Source organism: Phaenicophaeus curvirostris, chromosome 10, assembly GCF_032191515.1.
Source record: "Phaenicophaeus curvirostris isolate KB17595 chromosome 10, BPBGC_Pcur_1.0, whole genome shotgun sequence".
Lineage (NCBI taxonomy): Eukaryota > Metazoa > Chordata > Aves > Cuculiformes > Cuculidae > Phaenicophaeus > Phaenicophaeus curvirostris.
In genome coordinates, this window is record NC_091401.1 from 9624325 (window position 1) to 9646842 (window position 22518).

Consider the following 22518-nt stretch of genomic DNA (forward strand, 5'->3'; position numbering starts at 1 on the left):
GCAGGGAAAATATAATATTTAAGTTTTAGATTTTTAGCTGAGGAAGTTTATCAAATTGCTGTTGAGATCTGTCAACTAAACATTTCAGAAAACTTAAAAAATTACTCCTCTTTGGCACATTTTCATTAGAGGGAAAAGCACACAGGTAACATATGGGTAATTTCCTCTTTCCCCCCTTTAGAAGTGACGAGTCTGAATTGCAGAGTGGTACAGTGAGAAAGCTTTGCAATTATGTGGTTCTCAGGAAGGAAGGAAGGAAGGAAGGAAGGAAGGGTCTTCACGAAAAGAGCATCACCTGGCATACTGCAGGTATGAGCTAGACTGAGAGAGAGGGAAGAACACAGCATTTGTGTGAGCAGCCCTGAGAGAGGACAGTGTGACAAAGCTAGCTCATTTCTGCTGCATTTGGGGAAATGAGGCTTATGAACATTGGCAGTAAAGATCATTGTATCAAAATAAAAATCTAGTCTTGTTATCAGTTTCCTCTTAATGTGTTTGGTACTGTGATGTTCCCTAACTAATTGCTAATTACATCTTATGAATGTAATGTGCATGTGTATGTTATTTAGATTCATTATTAAATTTCAGTACATTTCCGGGGATATCTAGTGATGTTAGAATTTGGATTTTGAAAAGAAAGGTTTAAAAATGATTCAAACTTTGAATCAAATAGCACCTCAACAATACATTGAATAAACTAATAGCTACAATTTTCCCAGAGTGTTTTCTCCATTACACAATCTCACAACAGATAAACAATTTTAAAGCATGCAGCATTCATATTCATTTTGTAGTCCAATTATTGCATATTTATACTCACTTACAAGAAATCAAACAGTTCTTCCTTTCTACATTGTTCTACTGATCTGAAGCAAGCACAGCCAGAAATAATATTGAGAGAAATGAGAATAACAGCACACCTTGCAGACTGCTCTTCTGAGCCTCAGACACACTGGGAAAGGGTTAGACTATATGAGAATATTCCTGAAAGAAATATCTCAGCCTCTAACCTCCTGGATGATTTAATAGTGTACATCTTTTACAGTATTTTTTTTTACAGTATTTTAATTACTACAGAGTAATGTTGGAGGTATTTCTAAACCATCATTTTAAGATATTCCCAGTTTTCCTTTCAGCTTCTGGATTAGCCCAGAGCAAGGAGAGTTTTTTCATTGTGCACTGTTAGAGTGAGGTGAATAGAAAAGTTTGTGAGGCAAGACGCCTTCACTCTAGTAATTATGAAAGTAATGAAGCTAGTTAGAATTCTTTTCATTGTATTAATAGCTGTGTTTAAGCCTCATGGAACTGCCTGTCTGGGGAAGGTATCTATTTTAAAACTAAGTGATGGAAATTAGTTGATTTTACTAAATGTTTATCCATAAATCAATGAAGTCTTCACAAATCCAGAAGGAAGAATTGTCTGTTTGGCTGCCTATCATTTCTGTGAGATCTTCCACACTGCATGGGATCTAGGCTACAGATAATAACATCTATCTTAATTTTAAACAATGAGAGATCTTACTTAAGTCTTTTAATCTTACCACAGAGGAATAGTTCATGACCAGCTGTCAGTTATACATCCAAAAACCTTAGCATATGTACTTATAAATAGTGTATTCTTATCAAACCAAGAACTCCAATCCAATATGTTTAGTACAAGGTTTCTGACTAGGTGATTTGTGGTATATTTAGGAAACTATGGAGGCCTTTTATGATTTTAATATTCAGATTATTTTCAAGATTCCAATTACCAGTCAGATTGTTCTTCAAGAGTAGCCTGTGCTAATGTAGCGCTACTTAAAGCTTGCTGATCATCTGACACTCCTGTCACAGGGAAAGGGAAATAAAGGCTGTACCAAAAGTTTTGAGAAAAACATCCCTTAAGATAGAAGTCAGAAATATGGGATGTATGTGTTCTAGGATTCTCTTCTTACTATAATCTTTAACAATAATAAGAATTTTAACCATTGTGATTGCCTTAAATATTGTGACTGAATTCTCTCCATGTTAACTTCACTGCCTAGCTTGTGATTCCTCCTCTTTGTTCCATTTCGCTATGACTCCAGTTGAGTAATCCTCCAGAGTAAAAGGTATTTGCAAGTGTCATAATCACCACTGACTTAACACTTGAGCAAAACAACTCTGTACTTGGCACTGGTGAGACCACTCCTCGAATCCTGTGTTCAGTTCTGGGCCCCTCACCACAAGAAGGATGTTGAGGCTCTGGAGCGAGTCCAGAGAAGAGCAACAAAGCTGGTGAAGGGGCTGGAGAACAAGTCTTACGAGGAGCAGCTGGAGAGCTGGGGTTGTTTAGCCTGGAGAAGAGGAGGCTGAGGGGAGAGCTCACTGCTCTCTCCAACTACCTGAAAGGAGGTTGTAGAGAGGAGGGTGCTGGCCTCTTCTCCCAAGTGACAGGGGACAGGACAAGAGGGAATGGCCTCAAGCTCCGCCAGGGGAGATTTAGGCTGGACATTAGGAAAAAAATTTTCACAGAAAGGGTCATTGGGCACTGGAACAGGCTGCCCAGGGAGGTGGTTGATTCACCTTCCCTGGAGGTGTTTAAGGGACGGGTGGACGAGGTGCTAAGGGGCATGGTTTAGTGTTTGATAGGAATGGTTGGAGTCAATGATCTGGTGGGTCTCTTCCAACCTGGTTATTCTATGATTCTATGATTCACCGAGGTTCAGCAGCTGCATTGCTGTTCTCAGCAGCCCCCAGCTGCTGAAAGGAACCACTGAGGCTACAGACAGACAGCTACAGTTTAGAATGGCTGCAGCCAAAGTAGCCTTTTGCAGCTCCTAGGCAAGCAAAGGTACACGACAGAAGCAAAGCCACCTTTCAACTCACATCCCATATTCTGTCAGAGCATGCAGCCTGTCTTTAAACAGCTCTCTTGTTCATTCTGTGAGCAACTCCTTCTCAGTCAGCATTTGCTAGAGATACAACTCCAAATTCTTTTTTGTCACTTTGAAAGAAGTCCAGCACTATTCTTTCACCTTCTCAGAAACTCTCTCTTTAAATAGCTTTTTCTGTAAAGTGACTTAAATAGACTACACCTTCTCATCACGGTGCCTTTTTCCAGCAGGTGACTATTAGTACCCGTGTTGGGACTTGTTGCATTACACATCCTTTGTAGAGCACTGCCCAGTAATTTTGATGTTGTGTGTCTAACATTCAAGGTATAGCAGGGATTTTAAAGAACTTCAGGACACAGAGCAATAAGACAACAAGCAATAGGTGAGATTGTAATTTGAAAATTACTACCATGGTTTGAATTTTTCTCTTTGTAAGCTGTAAAAACCAAAATGCTAGTGTATTATCAGAAAGGTAAATGAGGAGAGCTTCAGGCCTACCTTGCTCCTACAGGAACATTACTGCCATTCTCTATGCAAGACTGACCAGCTTTTCTAGCAAGTAAAGTGCCTTTCCCTAAGGTTAGATTTTGTTCTGTTCATTTGCTATATTTGGATCAGGAACAGAGACCTACAATTCAGAATATCCCTAATCCCCATCCGCAGCTCCAGTATATCAGGAAGACAAAACAGGTAACATGTTTTCTTTCTGATGTTATTACCGCCAACACTAGAGCGTACAATTCACATCTGGATTTATTTTAGACTTTTTCATGATAACAGCTGCATTTCTTGTCTTTGCTTGGATACATTTTTAAAAATGAAAATTGCCATGGCAACAGCTGCAACCATTTATTATAAAGCAATAGAAGTGGAACTAATATTTGTGTGAGAAGCTCTGTTATCAGGATAGTATTTCATTCAGACAATGCTAGAGTCCTTTTCCCTCAGTCTTTCCATTTTTAAAAAGGAAAATATAGAAAATGTTTTCAATAACAAAATGTAGGTGGGATTGAACTGCTCAGGAGATTAAAAAGATTTTCTTCTTTAGATTACTGGCTCATCTCAAATCCAGATTAGCAAGAGGCAAAAATTATCATCTGTTTGGCAGGCACACAAAAAAAGTCGATAGGGGCACAGAGATTTGAAAATCTCATTTTCATACCAGCTATGTTCTCATAGATAGACTTTAGATAGACTTTCAGACTCTTTTCACTCTAATTTTTATGGGATATAATGTAGTTTATCTTCATCAATCACATTCAGCATCAGGCCCCTCAGCGTAGTGCTCTGTTCACAAGTTCCTAAAGATGCTCAAGATTGTGTAAAAGGAGACTGGGGGCTGCTTTCTTAATCTCTTACAGAAAACATTTGGGAAGTGAAAAAGCCTGCGGGTGTTGACAGGCCAGATATTGGGCACAGCAGTTCAGTATTGGCCATAGACTCTCCATCCGCTCCAGCGACCATCTGCATCCTCTACAGCAGCAGGCTTAGCTCTGTCTGGGATGCAATATTTGAAACACAAAGAGTAGCTTAAAAATCTCTTAACAGACAAAGAATATCCCTACTTCATTGACGACTTACTAAACTCTAAGTTTATTCTGAATAAAGATTAGTATTTGGTCCAGCTTCATTATATTTCTTTTGTGTCATGGACAGTTTATTGCAGGCAGGTAACATAGCAGAAAAATAGAATAAATCCCAAAACTACTTCTGTTGTGCCTGAGAAAAATTTATGAAAGCATGTGGATCAGATATTGTATTTCTAATAGACTGAGATCTGGTACAAATCAAAAGATATAGTCTCCTTTCTGTTTCTCCTGCTTCCTTCCTTAATGCTTTGAAATCTCTGTAATGCATCACCAGTAACAGACTCCCAATTCTGTCCTTCCTCTTCGACATTCATGGGTAAGCTTTACATCTGCTGTTATATTTAAAACAGAGGAGTTACAGAGAGCAGTTGAGGCTTGGCAGACCAGGGGTAGGAATAGGTTTCTTTTCTGTTTTGCTGACAAAGAGGAGAGAGGCAGTGAAGAAACAGGCTGTTTGTTTTCCTTATGATGAGGAGGACTGGGCACTTAAGCACTTCTTCATGCTACTGTCTGGAAGCATTGAGCTGTCTGTAGACAGGTCTCCTGTGAACTTGGAGCTCTGTCTGTGAAAAGAAATTGGATGCACCACCCTTGAACCCATGAGTCTCGGGATCTTCATAAGCAGAGGCCACAGTAAAGAAAGCTCTTTGAATATTAAATGAAGTACCTGCTATATATGTTCTTTCATCGATCAGCTAAGCAATCTGACATTGCCCCTTCACCCCTTCATTCAGGCTTATTCAAGGGAATTTCAGAGAAGATTATTATAGAGTCCTGTAGCACTGTTTAACCAACAAACTCTCAGGGAGAAGTTGATTTAAACCCCAAAGGGGGCTGATGTGAGTAGGACTACGCATTAGTGAAGCATGAGGACTCACTATTTTTCCAAATGCAAGGCTGCTATTCATCCCTCAGCATTTCACCTGCAGGCAGGTGCAGTGAGTTCTGCTACAACATTATGACGATGAGTCAAACCCTAAATGAAAGGAGTACTGTCTGGTATAAAATATACATCATTTTCTGTTATTTCAGTCCTAAGCTTCTCCTGAGCAAAATCATGGGCTGTGCGATTATAAGAAAATTATGAATCAGTAAAGGTTCTGTGCAAACTGTTTCCACTTAATCTCTACTAGTTGCTCAAAGGGGCAAAGGATTTTTCATGGCTAACCAAGCTCCTTGAAATGTTCCTTGAAGTGTTTGGGTCATATTCTATTTTTTTTTTGACACCAATATAAATCTGGAACAACTGCGTTGAATCGGTGGAGTTACTTCAGATGCTCATTGTTGTTATGGTAGTTTGAGGCAGTTTCCCATGTAGGGTGTTCAAGCAGAATGACGGTAAATCATAGTCATTTTGTGGTAATCTGCTGCAGCGTTCTAATGCGAGGCACTCGGCACAGGCAACAACAAGTCTACAACGTTTTATCAACAGGAAGCAGTATTCAATTGGCATGGGTAAATGTCATGTTTACTAGTAAGAGTGTAGCCCCTGTGAAAGATGAGGGTAGTTGAAAGTTTCATTGTCTCATCCTGGAGTTACCCCAACAATGTCAGTACAAGGCGACGGGTGGTAATTAAAAGCACTGATCCTTCCAGTAAGCACCTTTGCTACCTCCTATGGACACATCAGTCAGCGTCTTGTTAGTGTGGTCTGACATCCTATTCTTTGAACTCTGTGTGTATAAATTAAATCCCATAGCACAATGTTTTGCAACTTCTGTGCAAATAAACCAGAGCTGTGGATTGAATTAGGTTTTCAAGAGCACATTGAACTCTTTCCCCTTTGCTTATAGAACACTTTTTTTCAGGGTCTTCTCATCCCAGGCTAATGGTAAGAACTGTCATATAAATGGAAGGTTGTGCAAATGTTTCTGATAAATATTTATCAGCTCTGCTCTGTGTAACTTTGGAGGCTAGTGGCTCACAAGCAATGCAAAGGTAAAACAAAGGCGAAGAATGATATCTCAAAGAATAATAATATAAAGGTGACAGGAGATAAAGGTCTAGCAGTATATGAAGAAAGTAAGTACAGTCAGACCCTGGTAACAGCATAACACAGAACACGGCACATGCCATCACAGATGACCCACTATCAGCCATCTGTTTTCTGCTGATGTGCTTCATTCCTCTTAAAGATATGAGACAGGCTTTTCAGAAAAGAGATGTAACTGGAAAATTACTGATATTTTCAAATAGATTAATGAACATTTAGAAGCAAGTGCAGTTATTTAAAGCCTCGTGTAACTGCTAACATATTTTACAATAAAAGCCTTAGTTTTCTTCTACAAAGATTTTTAAGTCCAGTTGCTGTTCATTGGGATTTCTTTCTGCCATAGATGAAAATAGGGTAGTATTTGCCTTGAACAAGGTAATGGGAAGTTAAGATACTTGTACAGATCTGCTAGGACAGCATATACAATTTCTCAGATGCAAAGGGGTAAAGCTCCACGCCAGATCAGATATGACTTTAGACTTGAAATTGTTCAGCCTGCAGGCCCAGTAGGTCATTACTCATTGTCAAAACTGTCATCTTGCATCTCCTTTCTACATGTCCGTAGTGACTACAGGTCTGTAGTGACTGAGTTCTGATCAGGATCAGAGGGACAAGATGCTCGCTCTGTCAGGAAGGGCTTCCAGAGGTTTTTCCTTGGCACCAGGATACTGGGTTCAACTCCGTTACGGCGGGTGAGCTACCAGGACAGTTTAATGCAAAAGCGGTAGAATTTTGAGGGCAAGAATGGGATCATGATGATAAAGAGGTGATTTCTAAGGCTCCCTAAAGAGGAAAAGGAAGCTTCCTAAAGGTAATGGCTAAGGAGGCAGAGGAGTAGGAGGGAGAATGACAGACTTCCTGCCATCCCTGACGTGTGAGGGAAGATGAGAACTAAGATCTGCGTTAGGAAAAGACTGCAGCTAACACAGACTATCTGCTACTTTCTCTGGCTGTACTGCAAGCTGCTGCCATGTGTCAGCTCAGGCCTGAGCACAGAAGAAAACTGAACTAGTTACCAGTGTAGATGATATTTATCATTAGATGCCAAAAATGACTCCCAATGAGCTAAGCTGATTTCTGACTGCCCAAGTCGAGGGACAGAGTCACTCGAATGCTACAGCAGCTTTGTAATACCAGTGAAAACCTTAGTAAGCTATGCAGTTACCTCAGCATGAGAATTCATTCATGAGAATGCTGATGTCACCTAAAAAGGGGCCTGAATTTATTATTAGAACTAGCCTACGATGTTTTATGTTAAGTGAAAAATCTAGCAGAGACCCTGGATTCCTTTTTTATTTTTATGCAGATGTTGCTTTCCCTCATCAATCAGAAAACTTTTTTTCCACAAAGTCTGTGACAGCTTTACTTTTCCAGCATTGCTGGTGTTTTGCCATCTGCCATCAGCTACCTGATAGCAAATCCATTCTGAGAAAGGTTACAAAAGTTAGAAAGGTTACAAAGGCATGTAGTGATAGGACGAGGGGGAATAGCTATAAATTGGAGAGGGGAAGACTAGACATTAGGAATAAATTCTTCACAATGAGAGTGGTGAGGCCCTAGCAAAGGTTGCCCAGGGAAGTTGTGGCTGCCCCATCCCTGGAGGTGTTCAAGGCCACGTTGGACGGGGTTTTGAGCAGCCTGATCCAGTGGGAGGTGTCCCTGCCCATGGCAGGGGGGCTGGAACTGGATGGGCTTTAAGGTCCCTTCCAACTCAAACCATTCTATGATTCTATGAAAGGTTTCTGTAAACAGCAAAGTCTCGTGTGCAACAACACTATGTGTAAGTTTGGTTTAAACTAATCAAAATAAAATGTCCTAGAATAGTTCATGAAGTCTGGGAAAACCTGGAAAGGAACAAAGGCTAGGACAGAGAAGAGAGGAAGCAAATGCACCATGCTGAGGAGAACAAAGGTTTTGCTATTCAGAAAAAGGAAAGTTCGGATGCCAGTCACTCAGCCACCAGGAATTCTTTTCCTCTGCAGTTCCTATACATATATAAATAGAAAGCTTAATATGGGTATTTCTGTGAAATCCATGTTTCTGGATCCTTAACTCTCTAAACACTTGCAAATATTGTCAGGAATAAATCCCAGGGAGACAGATTTCTTTATACAGGAGGATGCACAGAACACTCATCTATGTTCTTTTAATGCACCTTCTGTGCATTCGCTTACTGATCAGTGTTTCAAACACGTCTGAAAAATACAGTAAGCTTGTTTGTTGTTGGAAAATTTCATCTAGAGGATTTCTCTGTATTTGTCTCACGCTACTGTTATAACTGGCTGCTTTAGCTAGTCCTAAAGCTTTCCTCTGCTGGAGTGTCTCTTTGCTTTCCCTTAATTGCCTACTAAACTTTCTGTACTTCATATGTGATTTTGTTGGCTTAGCGTACTCACACCTGAATCTTATCTCATGTCTTTTCATTTTTATAGTTTGTCTACTTATTATTACTGTGTGAGGAGCTGTTTTATGAGAAAGCCTGGAAGGCTTTACTAAGCGAAAACTTGCCAAGAGAAGCTTTAGGTCTCTGGTGCTAGGCACACACTTTCACATCAAGGTCCTAGTTCAAATACTTACATTATAGGAAAAATACAGTTCTGTCTTTTCAGATTTATTTCAACACTTCTAGGAAAACTACATAGTTAAAAAGTTGTGTGAGAACAGGAACTGTTCAGTTCAGGCTGATTATCTGAAAGCTCCAAATTTTCTAACACAGTATAGCAACCTACCTTGTTCTGTGTAAGTGTAGTGTCAGGAAAAAATAACCTTCTTTCTCTCTTAAAAACAACCTTGAACTCTAGAATAATTTTCTTTTCCTGGCCTGTTTTTTTTTTTTTTTTTCTTAATTAGCAGCTGGTGAAATCATTGCATAGTTCTATATTTATTTATCACCTGAGGGAGAACCCACTTCATTCAATTAAGGTATTTTAAGGAATATCCAACCTTCCTGTCTTTTCCAGTATGATTCTCTTCTGTACCATGTTGTGTGAGACACACTAGTGCAGAAAAGAGGAGGAGGACCACTGGGCAGGAAGCAGCCCTTTGACTTCGCAAATAGAAAGAATTATTCTTCTCCAAAGATAATACACTGTTTATTATCATATTGGTCAAATAGGCAGAAGGATGAAGAAAGGAATAAAACAGTTTGTTTACTGGTTATTTCTAACCATTGATTCCACATGATACACTTAGAAATTTTCTGCTCTGTGCATCCATTTTTCTTCTGATGCTAAGTGTATTTTCATCAGCTTATTGCCTTTTTCTAAAATTCACCTGATATGCATGTTGCATCTCTTGGGCTTATATCAACACCAAGGATCTTTTTACTGTTCCTCATTACAACTGATTAACATCTCTATATCTGATGCTGCCGCACTAGCCCTAGACATCCAGCCCTTGACAGCAACAAAAAGTAGGATACAAGATTTCAACTCTCCTACTGATTTTTCCTCAAAACACTTCCATGATTTACTGAAAAGTCTTTGCTCTAATCCTAAATGCTTTGAGGGTTTTTTTTGAAAGAAAGACACATTGTGTAACATTCCCAGGCTGGGAAAGCTTACAGGAAGAAGAGGATCTTATCGACAAATGAGATTATATGAGAATATAAATGAGATTATAAATTATATGAGATTATAAATGAGAAAATAACTGAAGATGTAAAAAGCAATCAAATAAGATGTAACTGGAAACATGACTGTACTCTTTCTGTTGCAGCAGCACCTCTGCTTGTTATAGAGAACTTTAGTATCATATCCCCGTATAAGACCAAAGATCAAAACATCCTTCACATACTGAGCTTTCATCCTAAAATGATCTTAACAGATGAGAGGATGGAAGAACAGGATGGTCATTGTGGTTCAACTAGAACAAACTTTGTGCTTCAAGCAAAAGCTACCATCCTAACTTGCAATTTATTGTATAAATAAATATTGCCTGTATTTCCTTTTTGAAAGCTTTAAAAGCACTTGACCCTCCCCATTGTTGTTTGGTTAAGGAAGCACAGAAGAACTGGAAAGAATAAAGGGATCTGTTAAATAGTTTGCTGATATAGGAAGTGCTAGCTTATCCCTGTAAGAACCAGTAAAGGAGCTAATTATTAATCTTTACTTCTACCTGTAGGAGAGGCAGAAGTTACCAAACTTACAGATGGATAGATGCCAGGGATGAGGGTGGGCATTTGTGAGATAAGTCTATAAAGCAGTCAGTGAGGACCCAATAAAAAAACTTTTATTCCTGTCCTCCACTTTAACTCATTATTGGTGGTAGATCTTTATCGTTAGTTCTGTTCATTTATCAATCTCTGAGAACAGTTTTCTACTGCATTTATTTCCAAGATTTGCTTAATACACCTCTGATACAAATTTACAGAAATAAACCTATTTTTCATTATACTAGATCAACAGTTAGAAAGCCTCTAATATTAAAACCTAAATAGTTTCAACTTTAGTGTCAAATCCACACACACTGCTTGTTAATGAACTGCAATCAACCCCTTTTGTGTCAGGCACAGAGCAGATAGCAGAAATGAGAAGTCATGCCAGCGTGTTTCTTGAATTGCTCTCTGAGGAAAAGAAAGAAGAGTAGAGGCACTGTACGTTTAATTACAGTTCTCTCTAGTGTTAGACTTTGCAATTTTGCTTTTAGGTCAAATAATTGGCTTGGCAGGAAGTACTGAGATAACAGGATAAAAATGTCTTCTGTTGAAATGCAGCTTATACAGAGAAATTATCAGGTAAATTAGTATGTTCTTTAGATGTTTGAAAGGGTTAAAAAAACCCAAGAAATACATTCAGAAAAAGAAATAATAGCTCTAATACAGAATAATGCAAAATTAAAAATACAACGAAATACTCTTTTAGCTGTAGGGAAACCCAAGTTCTGGAAAAATTTAGATCAGAAAGCACAGTTCGCATAATGAGCACATGTTGTGTTATGGTGCTTTTAGAAAGCCGTGGGGTTTGGGGGGCACAAGGAGCAGAAAAATTTCCCAGTGAGAATGAGTCACTCTGTATTTGTTCCTGAAATAACTACAGTAAGAATAGGATACTTTCTTTTAGTTTTCTCCATTCCTGAAAGCTGTTGGTAAATTGAAGGGCAAAGTGGAAACCAAACTGATCTTAATAAAGTCAACTTTTCTTGTCTTAAGGTTAACATACTTAATAAAAAGTCAATGAATAGCCGTAGCTTACATTTGACTACTAAACTTTCACTCCATGTCAAGATTTTTTGTTTTACTTTTCATTACTGCGCATTCCTCCCATGGGCAGAGCCCATCAGAATAATAGAACAACTCTCCTTGATTTTAGGGTGTAGTCGGGCTGACATCTATGAATTCACCACTCAATGCTTAGGGCAGCACCAGAGGCAGAAAAGATCAATTCCTGATGGATAGGTCACTAAGCAATCAGAACAGCAGCTGCCGTCCCTTGTGCACTTATTTTGGGGCAAATACCAGAGTACCAAGTGGCTGCTTTGTTGCCAAGACATGACTGTAATTTTTAGATCTGTCCATGCTGGTTACACTGCCAAGTAGCTTCAGCTTTAAGTAACAAACCCAAGCTATCTCTAAGCACCCAAAACACGCTTAGTAAATCAGACTATAATCATACAGTATTGCAGCTGATAGGATTTCCTTTGATTTAAAGAATATATCTATGCCTTAATATAGTTCATTATTTCTCACGGGATCTAAAACAATAAATTTTAGGTAGACCAGAGATGGCAAACATTTTAAGAATGATCTGCAGGCAAGTAAAGCAAAGAATTATAACTGATCCCTGGTCTAAGAGAGTCATAGTTGGAAGAGAACTGAAAATTTTGTTGACATGTTGTTGGTCAGCATTTCTGCTGAGAAGAATATTTTGTGTAGTTACATTAATAGCACATTCTGCTACAAATCACCTCACTGGTTTTGTGGTGGTGCTAATCAGCATAACCAGAGACATCAGATTTTGGTGCCTAGCAATTTCTGTTGTAGTGGATATGTATTCACCACCTGTACTTAGTGGTGCTCCACCGTGTGCCCTTAGAATCCTTGTGCCTTTTTTGCAGACTGAAAGCATGAGAATGTTTTCACATGTCTTCATGTTATGTGGATATTCCCACATGAATGCAACTGTTTAGGAAATCCTCCATACAGAGCTTCATCTCTAAGCCTCGTCTCCAGATGGAAGACATCAGACTGCAGGGGTCACATTCTTAATATGCAAGAGCTGAAAGTATCTAAAACATTTTAAAAATTCTAAATTTTTAATGTTTAAAATATCAATCATTTTCCAGCAATCCAAGCTGCTTTCTGGAATCCAGTGCCAAGCTCAGTACATTTTCTTTGACAATGAACGTAAAAGACCTACAGTACTGAAAGCAACATAATCACAATAATCTAAAAGTTTCCTCAATGACTTTGGAAGGCTTAGAGTTATTTTGTATCTCTTAAATTCAATGTTTCAGCAAGCATACTTAGTGTTAATAGTCTTCTGGGCAGCAACTGACTACTGGCAAATGGCAACTCAAACTCAAAAATGCTTCAGTGTGTGGCCTGCCCTTTGGCGGCATCATTTCACATTCAGAAATACTCCTGATGGCTGCACTCATGGGTAGGGTACAGATGACCTTTGGCAACCGCGGCAGGTTCTTTCTGTGGAGCAACATTCATTCGGTCTGCAAGGTTTCCCATTGTTGAGCTCTTGATACATTTTCAGCCCTATTTATGAAGGGTTACACTGAGAGGGAAACTACTAGGTGGTTTATGACAAGATTGCTGCCGCAGATGTGATACCTGCAGTGATTTGTGTCACCCATTTGAGCCTCAGCCATAAAGCTGCACTTTTTATCAAGAATATTTGTGAATATGTAATGCTCTGAAGACACATGGCCAATAAATAATTCAAAGTTATCTATCTTCCCTGCAGTTTTCTTATACACCTACCACCTTTTAATGTTTAGTTGGCCTGGAAACAATATTCTTTATGGTACTTCTAGTAAAAAAATGTTTACTGACTGGCGGACAACTATTGATTTCCAATGTGATACCTTGAAAATAAACCATTTTTCCCACACCCTCCTCGGTCCCTGTCTACTTTGCTCTCCCACCTGCTGTCAGCCCAGAGAAGCCTTGTTTTGCATTTTAAGTCCCTAAAAATGCCCATTTCCATTTATTGATTGCAATATCATAAAATTGTTATTTAATTCATTATTCCATTTTCTCTCCTTTTCCCCCATCCCTTTGTTGTCTTTTCAGCTCTATATCTATTTACAGTCCTAAGGAGAATCCTAATACATTTGATGCTGCTGCTTTCTTCCAATCAGTTGGAAATTTCCTGGGGATCTTTGCTGGATCATTTGCCATGGGATCCTCTTATGCTGTTGTCACAGCTTTGATATCCTTTGTAGTTTGTTTTCAATGAAAAACTCTATATATGTTGGAAAAATGTGTGACATTGTAAATAATTACATTTTTAGGAATGTGTTTTGAAGTAGTTTGAGTTTAAAACATTAATTTATGAACTACAGCAACTTATTTATGAACTACAGACTAGCAGCAATTATAAAAATACAAGGCAAACACTAGACTACAAATCAATTCAGTCAGTTTACCTAACTAAAAATAAAATGCATATCTATTGCCCTTTCCTATTGCCATATCTATTTTTCTTATGATTTACAGCTCTTCAGGTAAAATACAGTCATAGAAAGAGCCGTGATTTTCATCTGGATTTGACTTGTATAGATGAGTATGGTGGAAAGGGTTTTTTTCTTTCATCCTTTACCAGGTTGAGGGCGATTTTAGCTCACAAAACAGCTAGTTTTTTTTATTTTTCCTTAATAATCTTTTAGCACTTGACAAAATTTACAAAACTATGTGAGTTCCCTATGTTGGAGACAGGTCTGTTTTTCCTCCTGTCCTGGAGTGCCTTCTTATCAGCCGAAGCTGCTGGTCTTACAGGTAAGTGTTTCATTTTATTGAATAGAAGCAGTTTTATTATATGCTTCTAGTGTGGAAAATTCACATGTATATTTGGTGCGTGACATCATATGTAAAGCTTCTAAGAGCAAGTTGCTATCTTGGGAATTGTTCCATCTTTAAGACTAAATCTGTAGACACTGAATAGACACTTCTAGCCAAATGATGCAGGGCTAGGGGGACTAACGATGATATTTAAGTTCCGCAAGTCACAAAGGCTTATTAGATCAGGCTGAAGTCCTCAGTCTTTCTTCCCCACCTTCTTATAGTGTCCCAGCCCTATAAGTCCCCCTGTTAATCCCACCATTTTCTGCCCAGCTGGAGGACCAAAGAGGACGGTGAGTGTGAGGAAGCAAATACATAGCGCCACGTGACTGTCAGAGTCTGTGTGCTCCTCCACATGCACTGGTCCCTCCTCCTTTTTCCAGCCTTCAATGACTACACCAAGGATAGTGTCATCCTCAACATTGCTGGGGATATAAACCATATCCCTGAACACCTCGTCTACTTACTTGTCTTTTAAACACCTCCAAGGATCGTGACTCAACCACATCCCTGGGCAGCCACTACCATTGCCCAAGAACCCTTTCAGTGAAGAAATGTTTCCTAATATCCAGTCTGAACCTCCCCTGGCACAACTTCCACTGTGTTCAGTGCACCTCCATAAAGATTTCTTGCAACAGGAGGGGTACAGTCATGTACCAGTGACAGGCAGAAAGGCGTGATCTGCTTGGCTGTCAATATTTGGGAGGAAATGGTGCAATTGCAGTCAAGGACACATCAGGGACTGCTTTTTACAACATAAACAGTCCACAGAAGTTTAGGCAAAAATTGTAAATGGATACAGTTTGTCTCGACAGCAATTTATTGTACAGTGTGATGTCAGAGAACAAAGTTTGTAACAGCATTCTTGATGCTGTAATCTAGTGCTCTAATTAATGTCAGGGAAAGTCAGAGGAAGAAAACTGCTCAATGGTGTGTTAATGCAGCCCATACAGTTTTGTTTGCAAAATTGTTCAAAGTCAACAATTACATTTCTGCTGACTTCTTTGGAGCTCGCGTGTTACTTTCTTAGCATTAGCCACACAATGAAACTATTTCTGAATGGGTATTAACATTCTGGCATCTTTGCCTTATTAAATATACAAATTTGCACCCTGCTTACTGCCAGAATCTTCAGGCCAGTGAACTGAACAAAAGGTTGGTATTCCATCACATGGCAAAAATCAGATACCAGCTGGAATAGAAGTCCATTTTTTGTCTTTATGCTTAACAGTTCTTTAAAATGTGACATAGTTACTACATAAAAATGGAAGTAAAGAAGTATGATTGTTAATCACCTGCCTTCTACTGGAGGCAATGATTTCCTAATCCAATGACTTCCGAGGAAACACTGTTTTAAAATACATTCCCAGCTGAGAAAAAGGATGCTCTGTTTCAGCAAATGCACAGTTGATAAGTTACACATTATATCCAAAAAGTGGATTTGTAAGCAAAACGCTAACACCTTTCAGAGCCTCAGGTGCTGCACCAAAGGTAATTCCCATTTTCTGAGCATTGGAATAGACTGTATATCCAAACAGAAAATGATTGGCTTATGTCTTTTTCACATGCTGCAAATGTAACGTCAGGCAGTACAGTCTCTCCTAGCAGTCACCCTGATGAGTCCTTCATTTAGCTTTTCTTTTGCAATATATCAAATATCTGAAATAAAAGATAGTTCTTGACCCCACCAATGGTTTTTACGGTAGCCAAGATAAGGAATTTTAAATGGACAGAGGGAGAGTCAGAGAAGGAGAGTGGAACCACAGTAAAGTTCCAGTTGAAGGGGAAAGTTAGGAAACCTGGGAAACTTAGCTGTTTCTTATAAGCAAAGGTATTGATATAGGCATATAAAAGAGAATTGCTCTGGCAACACATAAATTCTAAGAAAAACATACCAAGCCCTTTTAGTTCTGTCACTTGCCTTTTTTTCATGGGTGTATTCTGAATTGCAGGTAGAAATTGTTTAATTACACTGTTGTGAGGAGGCAAGATTTAATCTTGAAGGTTTTATCAGTTGAGTCTTTTTCATTTAGTTTCTGTGAAAGGCTTTTGTCAGGAGTTAGTTCACTGGAAAAACCTCATGGAGCCTTTCTCATAGCTTCAGAAGTTCAAAGCTATGTTTTGTAAATGCATTTTCTTTATTAGTACTGTGCTAACATTATATGTTAGAGCAGATATTTTTAGTTCTTTGGTTTAATCAGTCCTGATGTCACTTTCATCTTCTCTCAATCTCATCTGAAATAGCTCCAATTCCCCTCCTTTCATGATATGATTTTTAACTCCCAGTCCAGCAGGAGAATTATTGTACTGGTTAAAAAATTTTCAGCTAGCTTGGGTTCTGTTGGAGGTACAGATTTCTGAGGTGGCTCCAATTTCCTACACACGTGCTAAGGAAATCTGTGTAAAATCAGTTCTGGCATGCAGTCTCCTACATGGGAATGTGATGCACAAAGCACTTGTTGCAGAAGGCATGGGGAGCCTGGGGGAAAGCCAGACATCCTTCAGAACACACTTAGCTCTGAAGTCATACTCTACCATTTCCAGTCTTTTCCAGCTCACTTGCTGTGCCCTTTGTCTCACTTGATGCATGCAGCATCTGGTTTTACAGTCAAGTGTCTTTATCCTCAAAAGGAAGCATAAGAATTAAGAGAACATTGTAACCACACAATGACCCTGCTGGACCACTCCATTCAATGATCTGCACTCCTAGCTGGAAGTCTTTGACTTCAATAGGCTTGCTTCACAAATTAACTTGATCCATTTTACATTTATGACTATACTCGTCTTTATTTTCCTTGGATATTGTCTCTCTTCTGCTCATGCCTTCTAAATGAACTTCAAAAGATTAACATAGACATCATTATTTCCCTGTAGCTGTTAAATAATGTAATTGCAAAATGATTTTATACTTATAATGCTTTCCACACTAGTTCTTCAATAACAATGAACCTTTTGATGTCTAGTATTGAAGTATGTCATAATTTATAAGTAACGGGCCATACTCTTTTCTGTGTAGTATAGCAGGTGGTAGAGCTCGCTTGTTTAGCTTACAGATTTTTTTAATAAAATGTGAATGGGTCAGCATTTTATAAAACATTTTATTCCTCTACCTCAAGATGTCCCATGGTGTATAACACACAATATATGGGCCTGACCCTGACTGAAAAATGGATGTGATCAAACCAGCAAATCAAAATTAAAATCTGGGATGACTACACAATTATTGTTATACTGATAACTGTAAATTATAAATTAATGTTATGGCTATTAATCTTATAGGTATATCATCAAGCTGTGACAACATGATAAATTGATTCTTATACAGTAGAATCTAATTTGTGCACTTTCTGATTTGCCTCAAAGTACATCATTCCTGACTGCTAAGTGAAGTTGTAATAACAGAGTATGATAGTAAGGTCAGCATTAATATAGTTGTTTTCAATTTCAACTTCATTACAGAATATTTACTAGGAGGCTAAAGAAAAAAAAGTAATAAATAAATTAAACACTTGTCAAAATAAATTAAGAAAGTACATCTTACAGTTATTAATTGCTTGTTGGCTTGCACTATAATTAACAAATTTTGCTACTTTTGAACTGATCACTCAATCATCAGTCTGTGAAAGATTCCATGACGTACATGGATATTTAATGTTCACCTCAGCTAGACCCTCTCTGTCTACAGCTATTTGAGCTAGATGGATATTTAAATAAAAAGAGATTATTATACTTGCACTCAAATATAGGTATGTAAATTTACTTGTTGGTTTGTAATTAATTAATGCATACTTCAAAGTCATACAGCATTTATCAGTGTGAAAGCATCACAATTACAGCCAAACACCTCTGTTTTTTATATGCGAAAGACCTGTGCTATGAATCTAAGAAAGATCTTGAAGGAAAAATTCTTGGAGGGATCATCTTTGTTCCTTTACTGATTTTCAAAGCCCAGCTCAAAATTATTTGGTTTGTGATCATTACAGAGGAAATGCCTAGTGCTAATACATTACTGCTGCTTCCTCACCCACACCAATTCTTTTCTGAACATTTTGTGTATATCTGACACCTGCCTTCCTCTGCAGGGGCTCACAGGAGAGCACAGTCTACTTAGTGAGAAAGCTTTTCCTCCAAAAGTAAATAAGCAGCTTATTATGACTGATATTCCTAGGACAAATCCAAAGGTCTTGTCTCTTGTTGGGGCAGTTTTGTGCTACCTTTATATTTAGGATGTAGCAAGAACAAACGTCACCGACTTTCATTTCCTTTAGTACTTCTGACAAAGTGAATTTATTCTTGTGACTGCTCACCGTTCCTATCTGTTTCCTGTAATTTATCTTGGATCCATCATCTACCTTTTGGGGGTTTTTTTAAGTGCTGTGGCCAATTCTTCCTCTATCAAAGCATTTCTGCCTGCAGTTCTGAGCACTGGGAGCACAGTGCAGGTTGGTACCCGACTGGCTTTAGGTCAGTGGGCTGACATTATTCTATAAAAGGAAGTCACTGGGGGCTTTAAATTCTCAACTTTGTGGTATTCTTTCCTTTATCTGTAAGTTACGTGCTGTGTTGTATCATGTATGTCTAAGTATTTAGACTCCTCCCACTAACGAGGGAGATGGGATAGCTTGGCTTCTAGGTCAAAAGGAAAGAGACCTCAACTTTCTTAAGCTGTAGTTCTGCCACTCTGAGGAGGAAAGGATGAAATTTGAGTCTAATTAGGAAAGCAGCCTCTTCCTAGATAAGAAGATAGCATTTGCACTGCTCTGCAGAGACGGATGACAATTGCACAAGTTTGCCACAAATTACTAACTCATGACTTGCCTGTAAGACTTCAGAAATGGTTCTGGATTATCTATGTGGTATTCTAAAATGGGGAATGCCAGGTGGAACCTGTGCCTTAGAGAACTTTGGACACACTTTGCTGTCATATAAGCTACATCCAGTACACTGTGCAGTTTCAATTATCCTGTTTGCCCTTTCAAGACCATCACTTGACAAGGTTATGCACACACTTGAGTCAGTGCTTGAGTCTGATTAACTTAGGTCCTGCTGAGGGTACAGATTTTTAAAACAATAAGGGAAGAAGAGAAAGGTGTTTGTTTTTAGAGAAAAGTACACATTCTAAAATGGCATTGGTCTGAGATCAATGATGTGTTGCATAAAATGAGGACAGTGGAGTCTAGCATTTGTGAATAAGAACAGGGTAAGCATTATTTGCATGTCTAGGATGAAATCTGGTGAGTCTCGCAGTATGAATTCCAATCTAAATTGAATGCTATGATTCATTTAGGGTTACGAAAGTACAACACTGAAGCTCAGGTCTCACATAAAACAATGAGGTGCAACACCAATGATCATTCTTCAGATGAGGGCCTAAAAAATTCTCTCAGCTCTGTCTTTTGTTGCTTTCTGTCACTTCAATGTAAAATCAAGCTCAGACAACTCCAGAGATGAAAGCTTCATGAACAAAGCACCAGCTTTGGTTCTGCACTGCTGCAGATCTGGTGAAAGAAGCCTTGAATTTTTGCTTCAGTATCAAAAAAATGATTAGTCACACTTCATGCCCTCAGTGAAAACAGGCTGAATAGGGATAGTGTTGCTGCTGGTCTTGTAGGCTTATTACTGCAACAATTTGAGGCAGAAGACGGTGCCAGTCACACGTTCAGTCTGCACTGGGATGTGCCCAGTAGACGCTGAGGAGATATTCCGATATAAGCATGACTCCAAAGTAGATGTTATGCTAACTGAGTTAAGTAATCTCTCTGTTACCAAGTCTTCATTGTTCTCTTTTCCCTGTGTTTCACTGCCTCCGATGGAAGAGCAGTTCCTGTTGCTTGTTGAGCTGTGGGATTTGCAGTGCATTCTGCATCGCTACACAGGCATCCCCGAAGCTCTGGAATGCTTCAAAGTTGGGATGGAAAGCAATCAGTTTATCTATAGATCTTTTCAAATGAAGTTATACATCTTATCCACTCCCTTGTTTCCCCAGAGGGCAGAGGGTTAGAAGTTTTTCTAAATTCCTTTTTTTTACCACTAAAAGCCCTGACCTGTCATGTTAATTTCACATTATCGGCACAATACTTCTAAAAATAGAAGTTACACCTTTATCATGTATTATCTTTTGATATTACCAGCTTTTGTCCTAGCAACAATTTGAACTACAAGTATTTGGCAAAACTAATGTGACTATATGTTCTCTAATCATGTAAGCAGTTAACAAGCTGTCACTATTGCCCTGTTATACACGCAGCAAGTACATCAAATAAAACTAGGATTTTATTTGTAATAAAACCTCCTCAAAGAGGTTGAGCTGCAGCTGAAACTTTACTAGTGGCTATCAACATTTTACTGTGAGGCTTCTCATTTTTTGTATTAAGTGAAAAATTTCAGTAACTTTATTTTTAGACACAAGCAGCTGTATGGCACTTGACAATTAATCACCTATTTTAACTCAAACCACTCCCTGTTTTCTTCAGGTCAGCATTTGCAATTGCCAAATTTGCTATTTAAAAATGAAACAACGTAATGGCACTGAAGAAGTGAGCTGAATCTCAAACACACCAAATTAAAACGCTGAGCTGTAAGGTCTGGTAAAAGGAGCATCTCCCTGTAGCTGCCTCCTCGCATCTAATAAATTCGTTCTGTTTACAATTCCAGTATTGTCATGGTTGGTCTGATCTGTTTCTCTGTGCAAGAAAGCCTGCAAAAATGTAACTACCTAACTTATGTGCCATACACAGCTCATACACTATTTTGCTACCCAGCTAACTTCAAAATCCAGCTTTAATATTCTTACAGAGGAATCCAGATTGCTTTTTCCCTCAAACTAAAACGTTCTGTGTTTGCCTTTTCAGGCACTTCTCTCTTCTTTGTAGTTGCATTAACGTGTAATTGGTCATTACTCTTAAGTAATAATTTTTATGGAAATGCATTGCAAACAATTTTCTCCAAGCCTTTTAATGAAGGGAGGTGAGGCTGGTACACATTACGCATTCAATTGTAGCAATTGAAATATTCCACTGCATTCCTCTGGTCTTCCCTGGAAACAGGGGATCTAGTTTCTACGCTTGCATAATTGCATGGTTCAGATCATTTACTCCTATTGTAAAATCAGATTTAGGCCATTATATTCCTCATGTCACTCTCAGTTCTCTCGCTACCCATAATTAACAGTTTCTTAGTAGTCAAAAAGCACTTTATAATCATAGTTGACTTTAATAGTCAATTTTTAAAAAGCAAGACTTGACACAATCATAGAATCACTAGGTTGGAAAAGACCTTTGAGATCATCAAGCCCAACTGTACCTGTCCACTACTAAATCATATTCCTAAGCACTTAATCTACCCACCTTTTAAATACCTCCAGGGATGGTGACTCCATCAAAGACATGGCAAGGCAGTTATTCCTTTCACTGGTCTGTGGCAATGTGCTGTTCACACACTCACTTCCCCAAAGGGAATTGTTTCAGCATTGTCTACATTTCCACTTTGCCATGTTTCCTTATCTCTCCCATGCTCTAGAGGGGGAGGAGATTTCACTTAACTTCAGGGCCCTCTTACTGCTAAATTTGAGTGTTCAGAGGTTTGGATAAGCTTTTTAAATAACCTACTGCGGCACCAGCACTCTCACCTGACACTTGTTCAGTACGTTACCATCCACCTTTTTACCCATGACTGTGAAGTCTGGCCTTCTTCTTTTGAAGAAGCAGATTGTTTTCTGTTGGGTTTGCTGCGCTAAAGCCTGCAGCACTGAAAATGCTGCCCCCTTACTGAGCCTTGCTGGCCTTTGTCGGCTGAGGAGAGTCACCATCCTGGAAAAGCTGGAGGAAGCCTTGACCAGTTTCAAGTCCAGGACTGAAGGCACAGACTGGAATTACTTAAACAATTCCACTTTGTGCTCTTTTCTTCCAAGTAGAGCTGGTTTACATAGAATCACTAGGTTGGAAAGGATCCACTGGATCATCGAGTCCAACCATTTCTATCAAACACTAAACCATAACCCTCAGCACCTCGTCCACCCATCTTTTAAACACCTCCAGGGAAGGTGACTCAACCACCTCCCTGGGCAGCCTC

At 38.8% G+C, this 22518-nt stretch overlaps 1 protein-coding gene across 1 annotated transcript in view; it reads left to right on the top strand.

The window, feature by feature from the left end:
* The window catches only part of SLC9A9 (solute carrier family 9 member A9), a 191921-nt gene that overhangs the window by 61165 nt on the left and 108238 nt on the right, over positions 1–22518 (top strand). Inside the window, exons 7-8 of the mRNA XM_069865160.1 lie at positions 13681–13819; positions 14280–14385. Coding sequence (XP_069721261.1) covers positions 13681–13819; positions 14280–14385 — 245 coding nt within the window. The remainder of the gene's footprint in view (positions 1–13680; positions 13820–14279; positions 14386–22518) is intronic.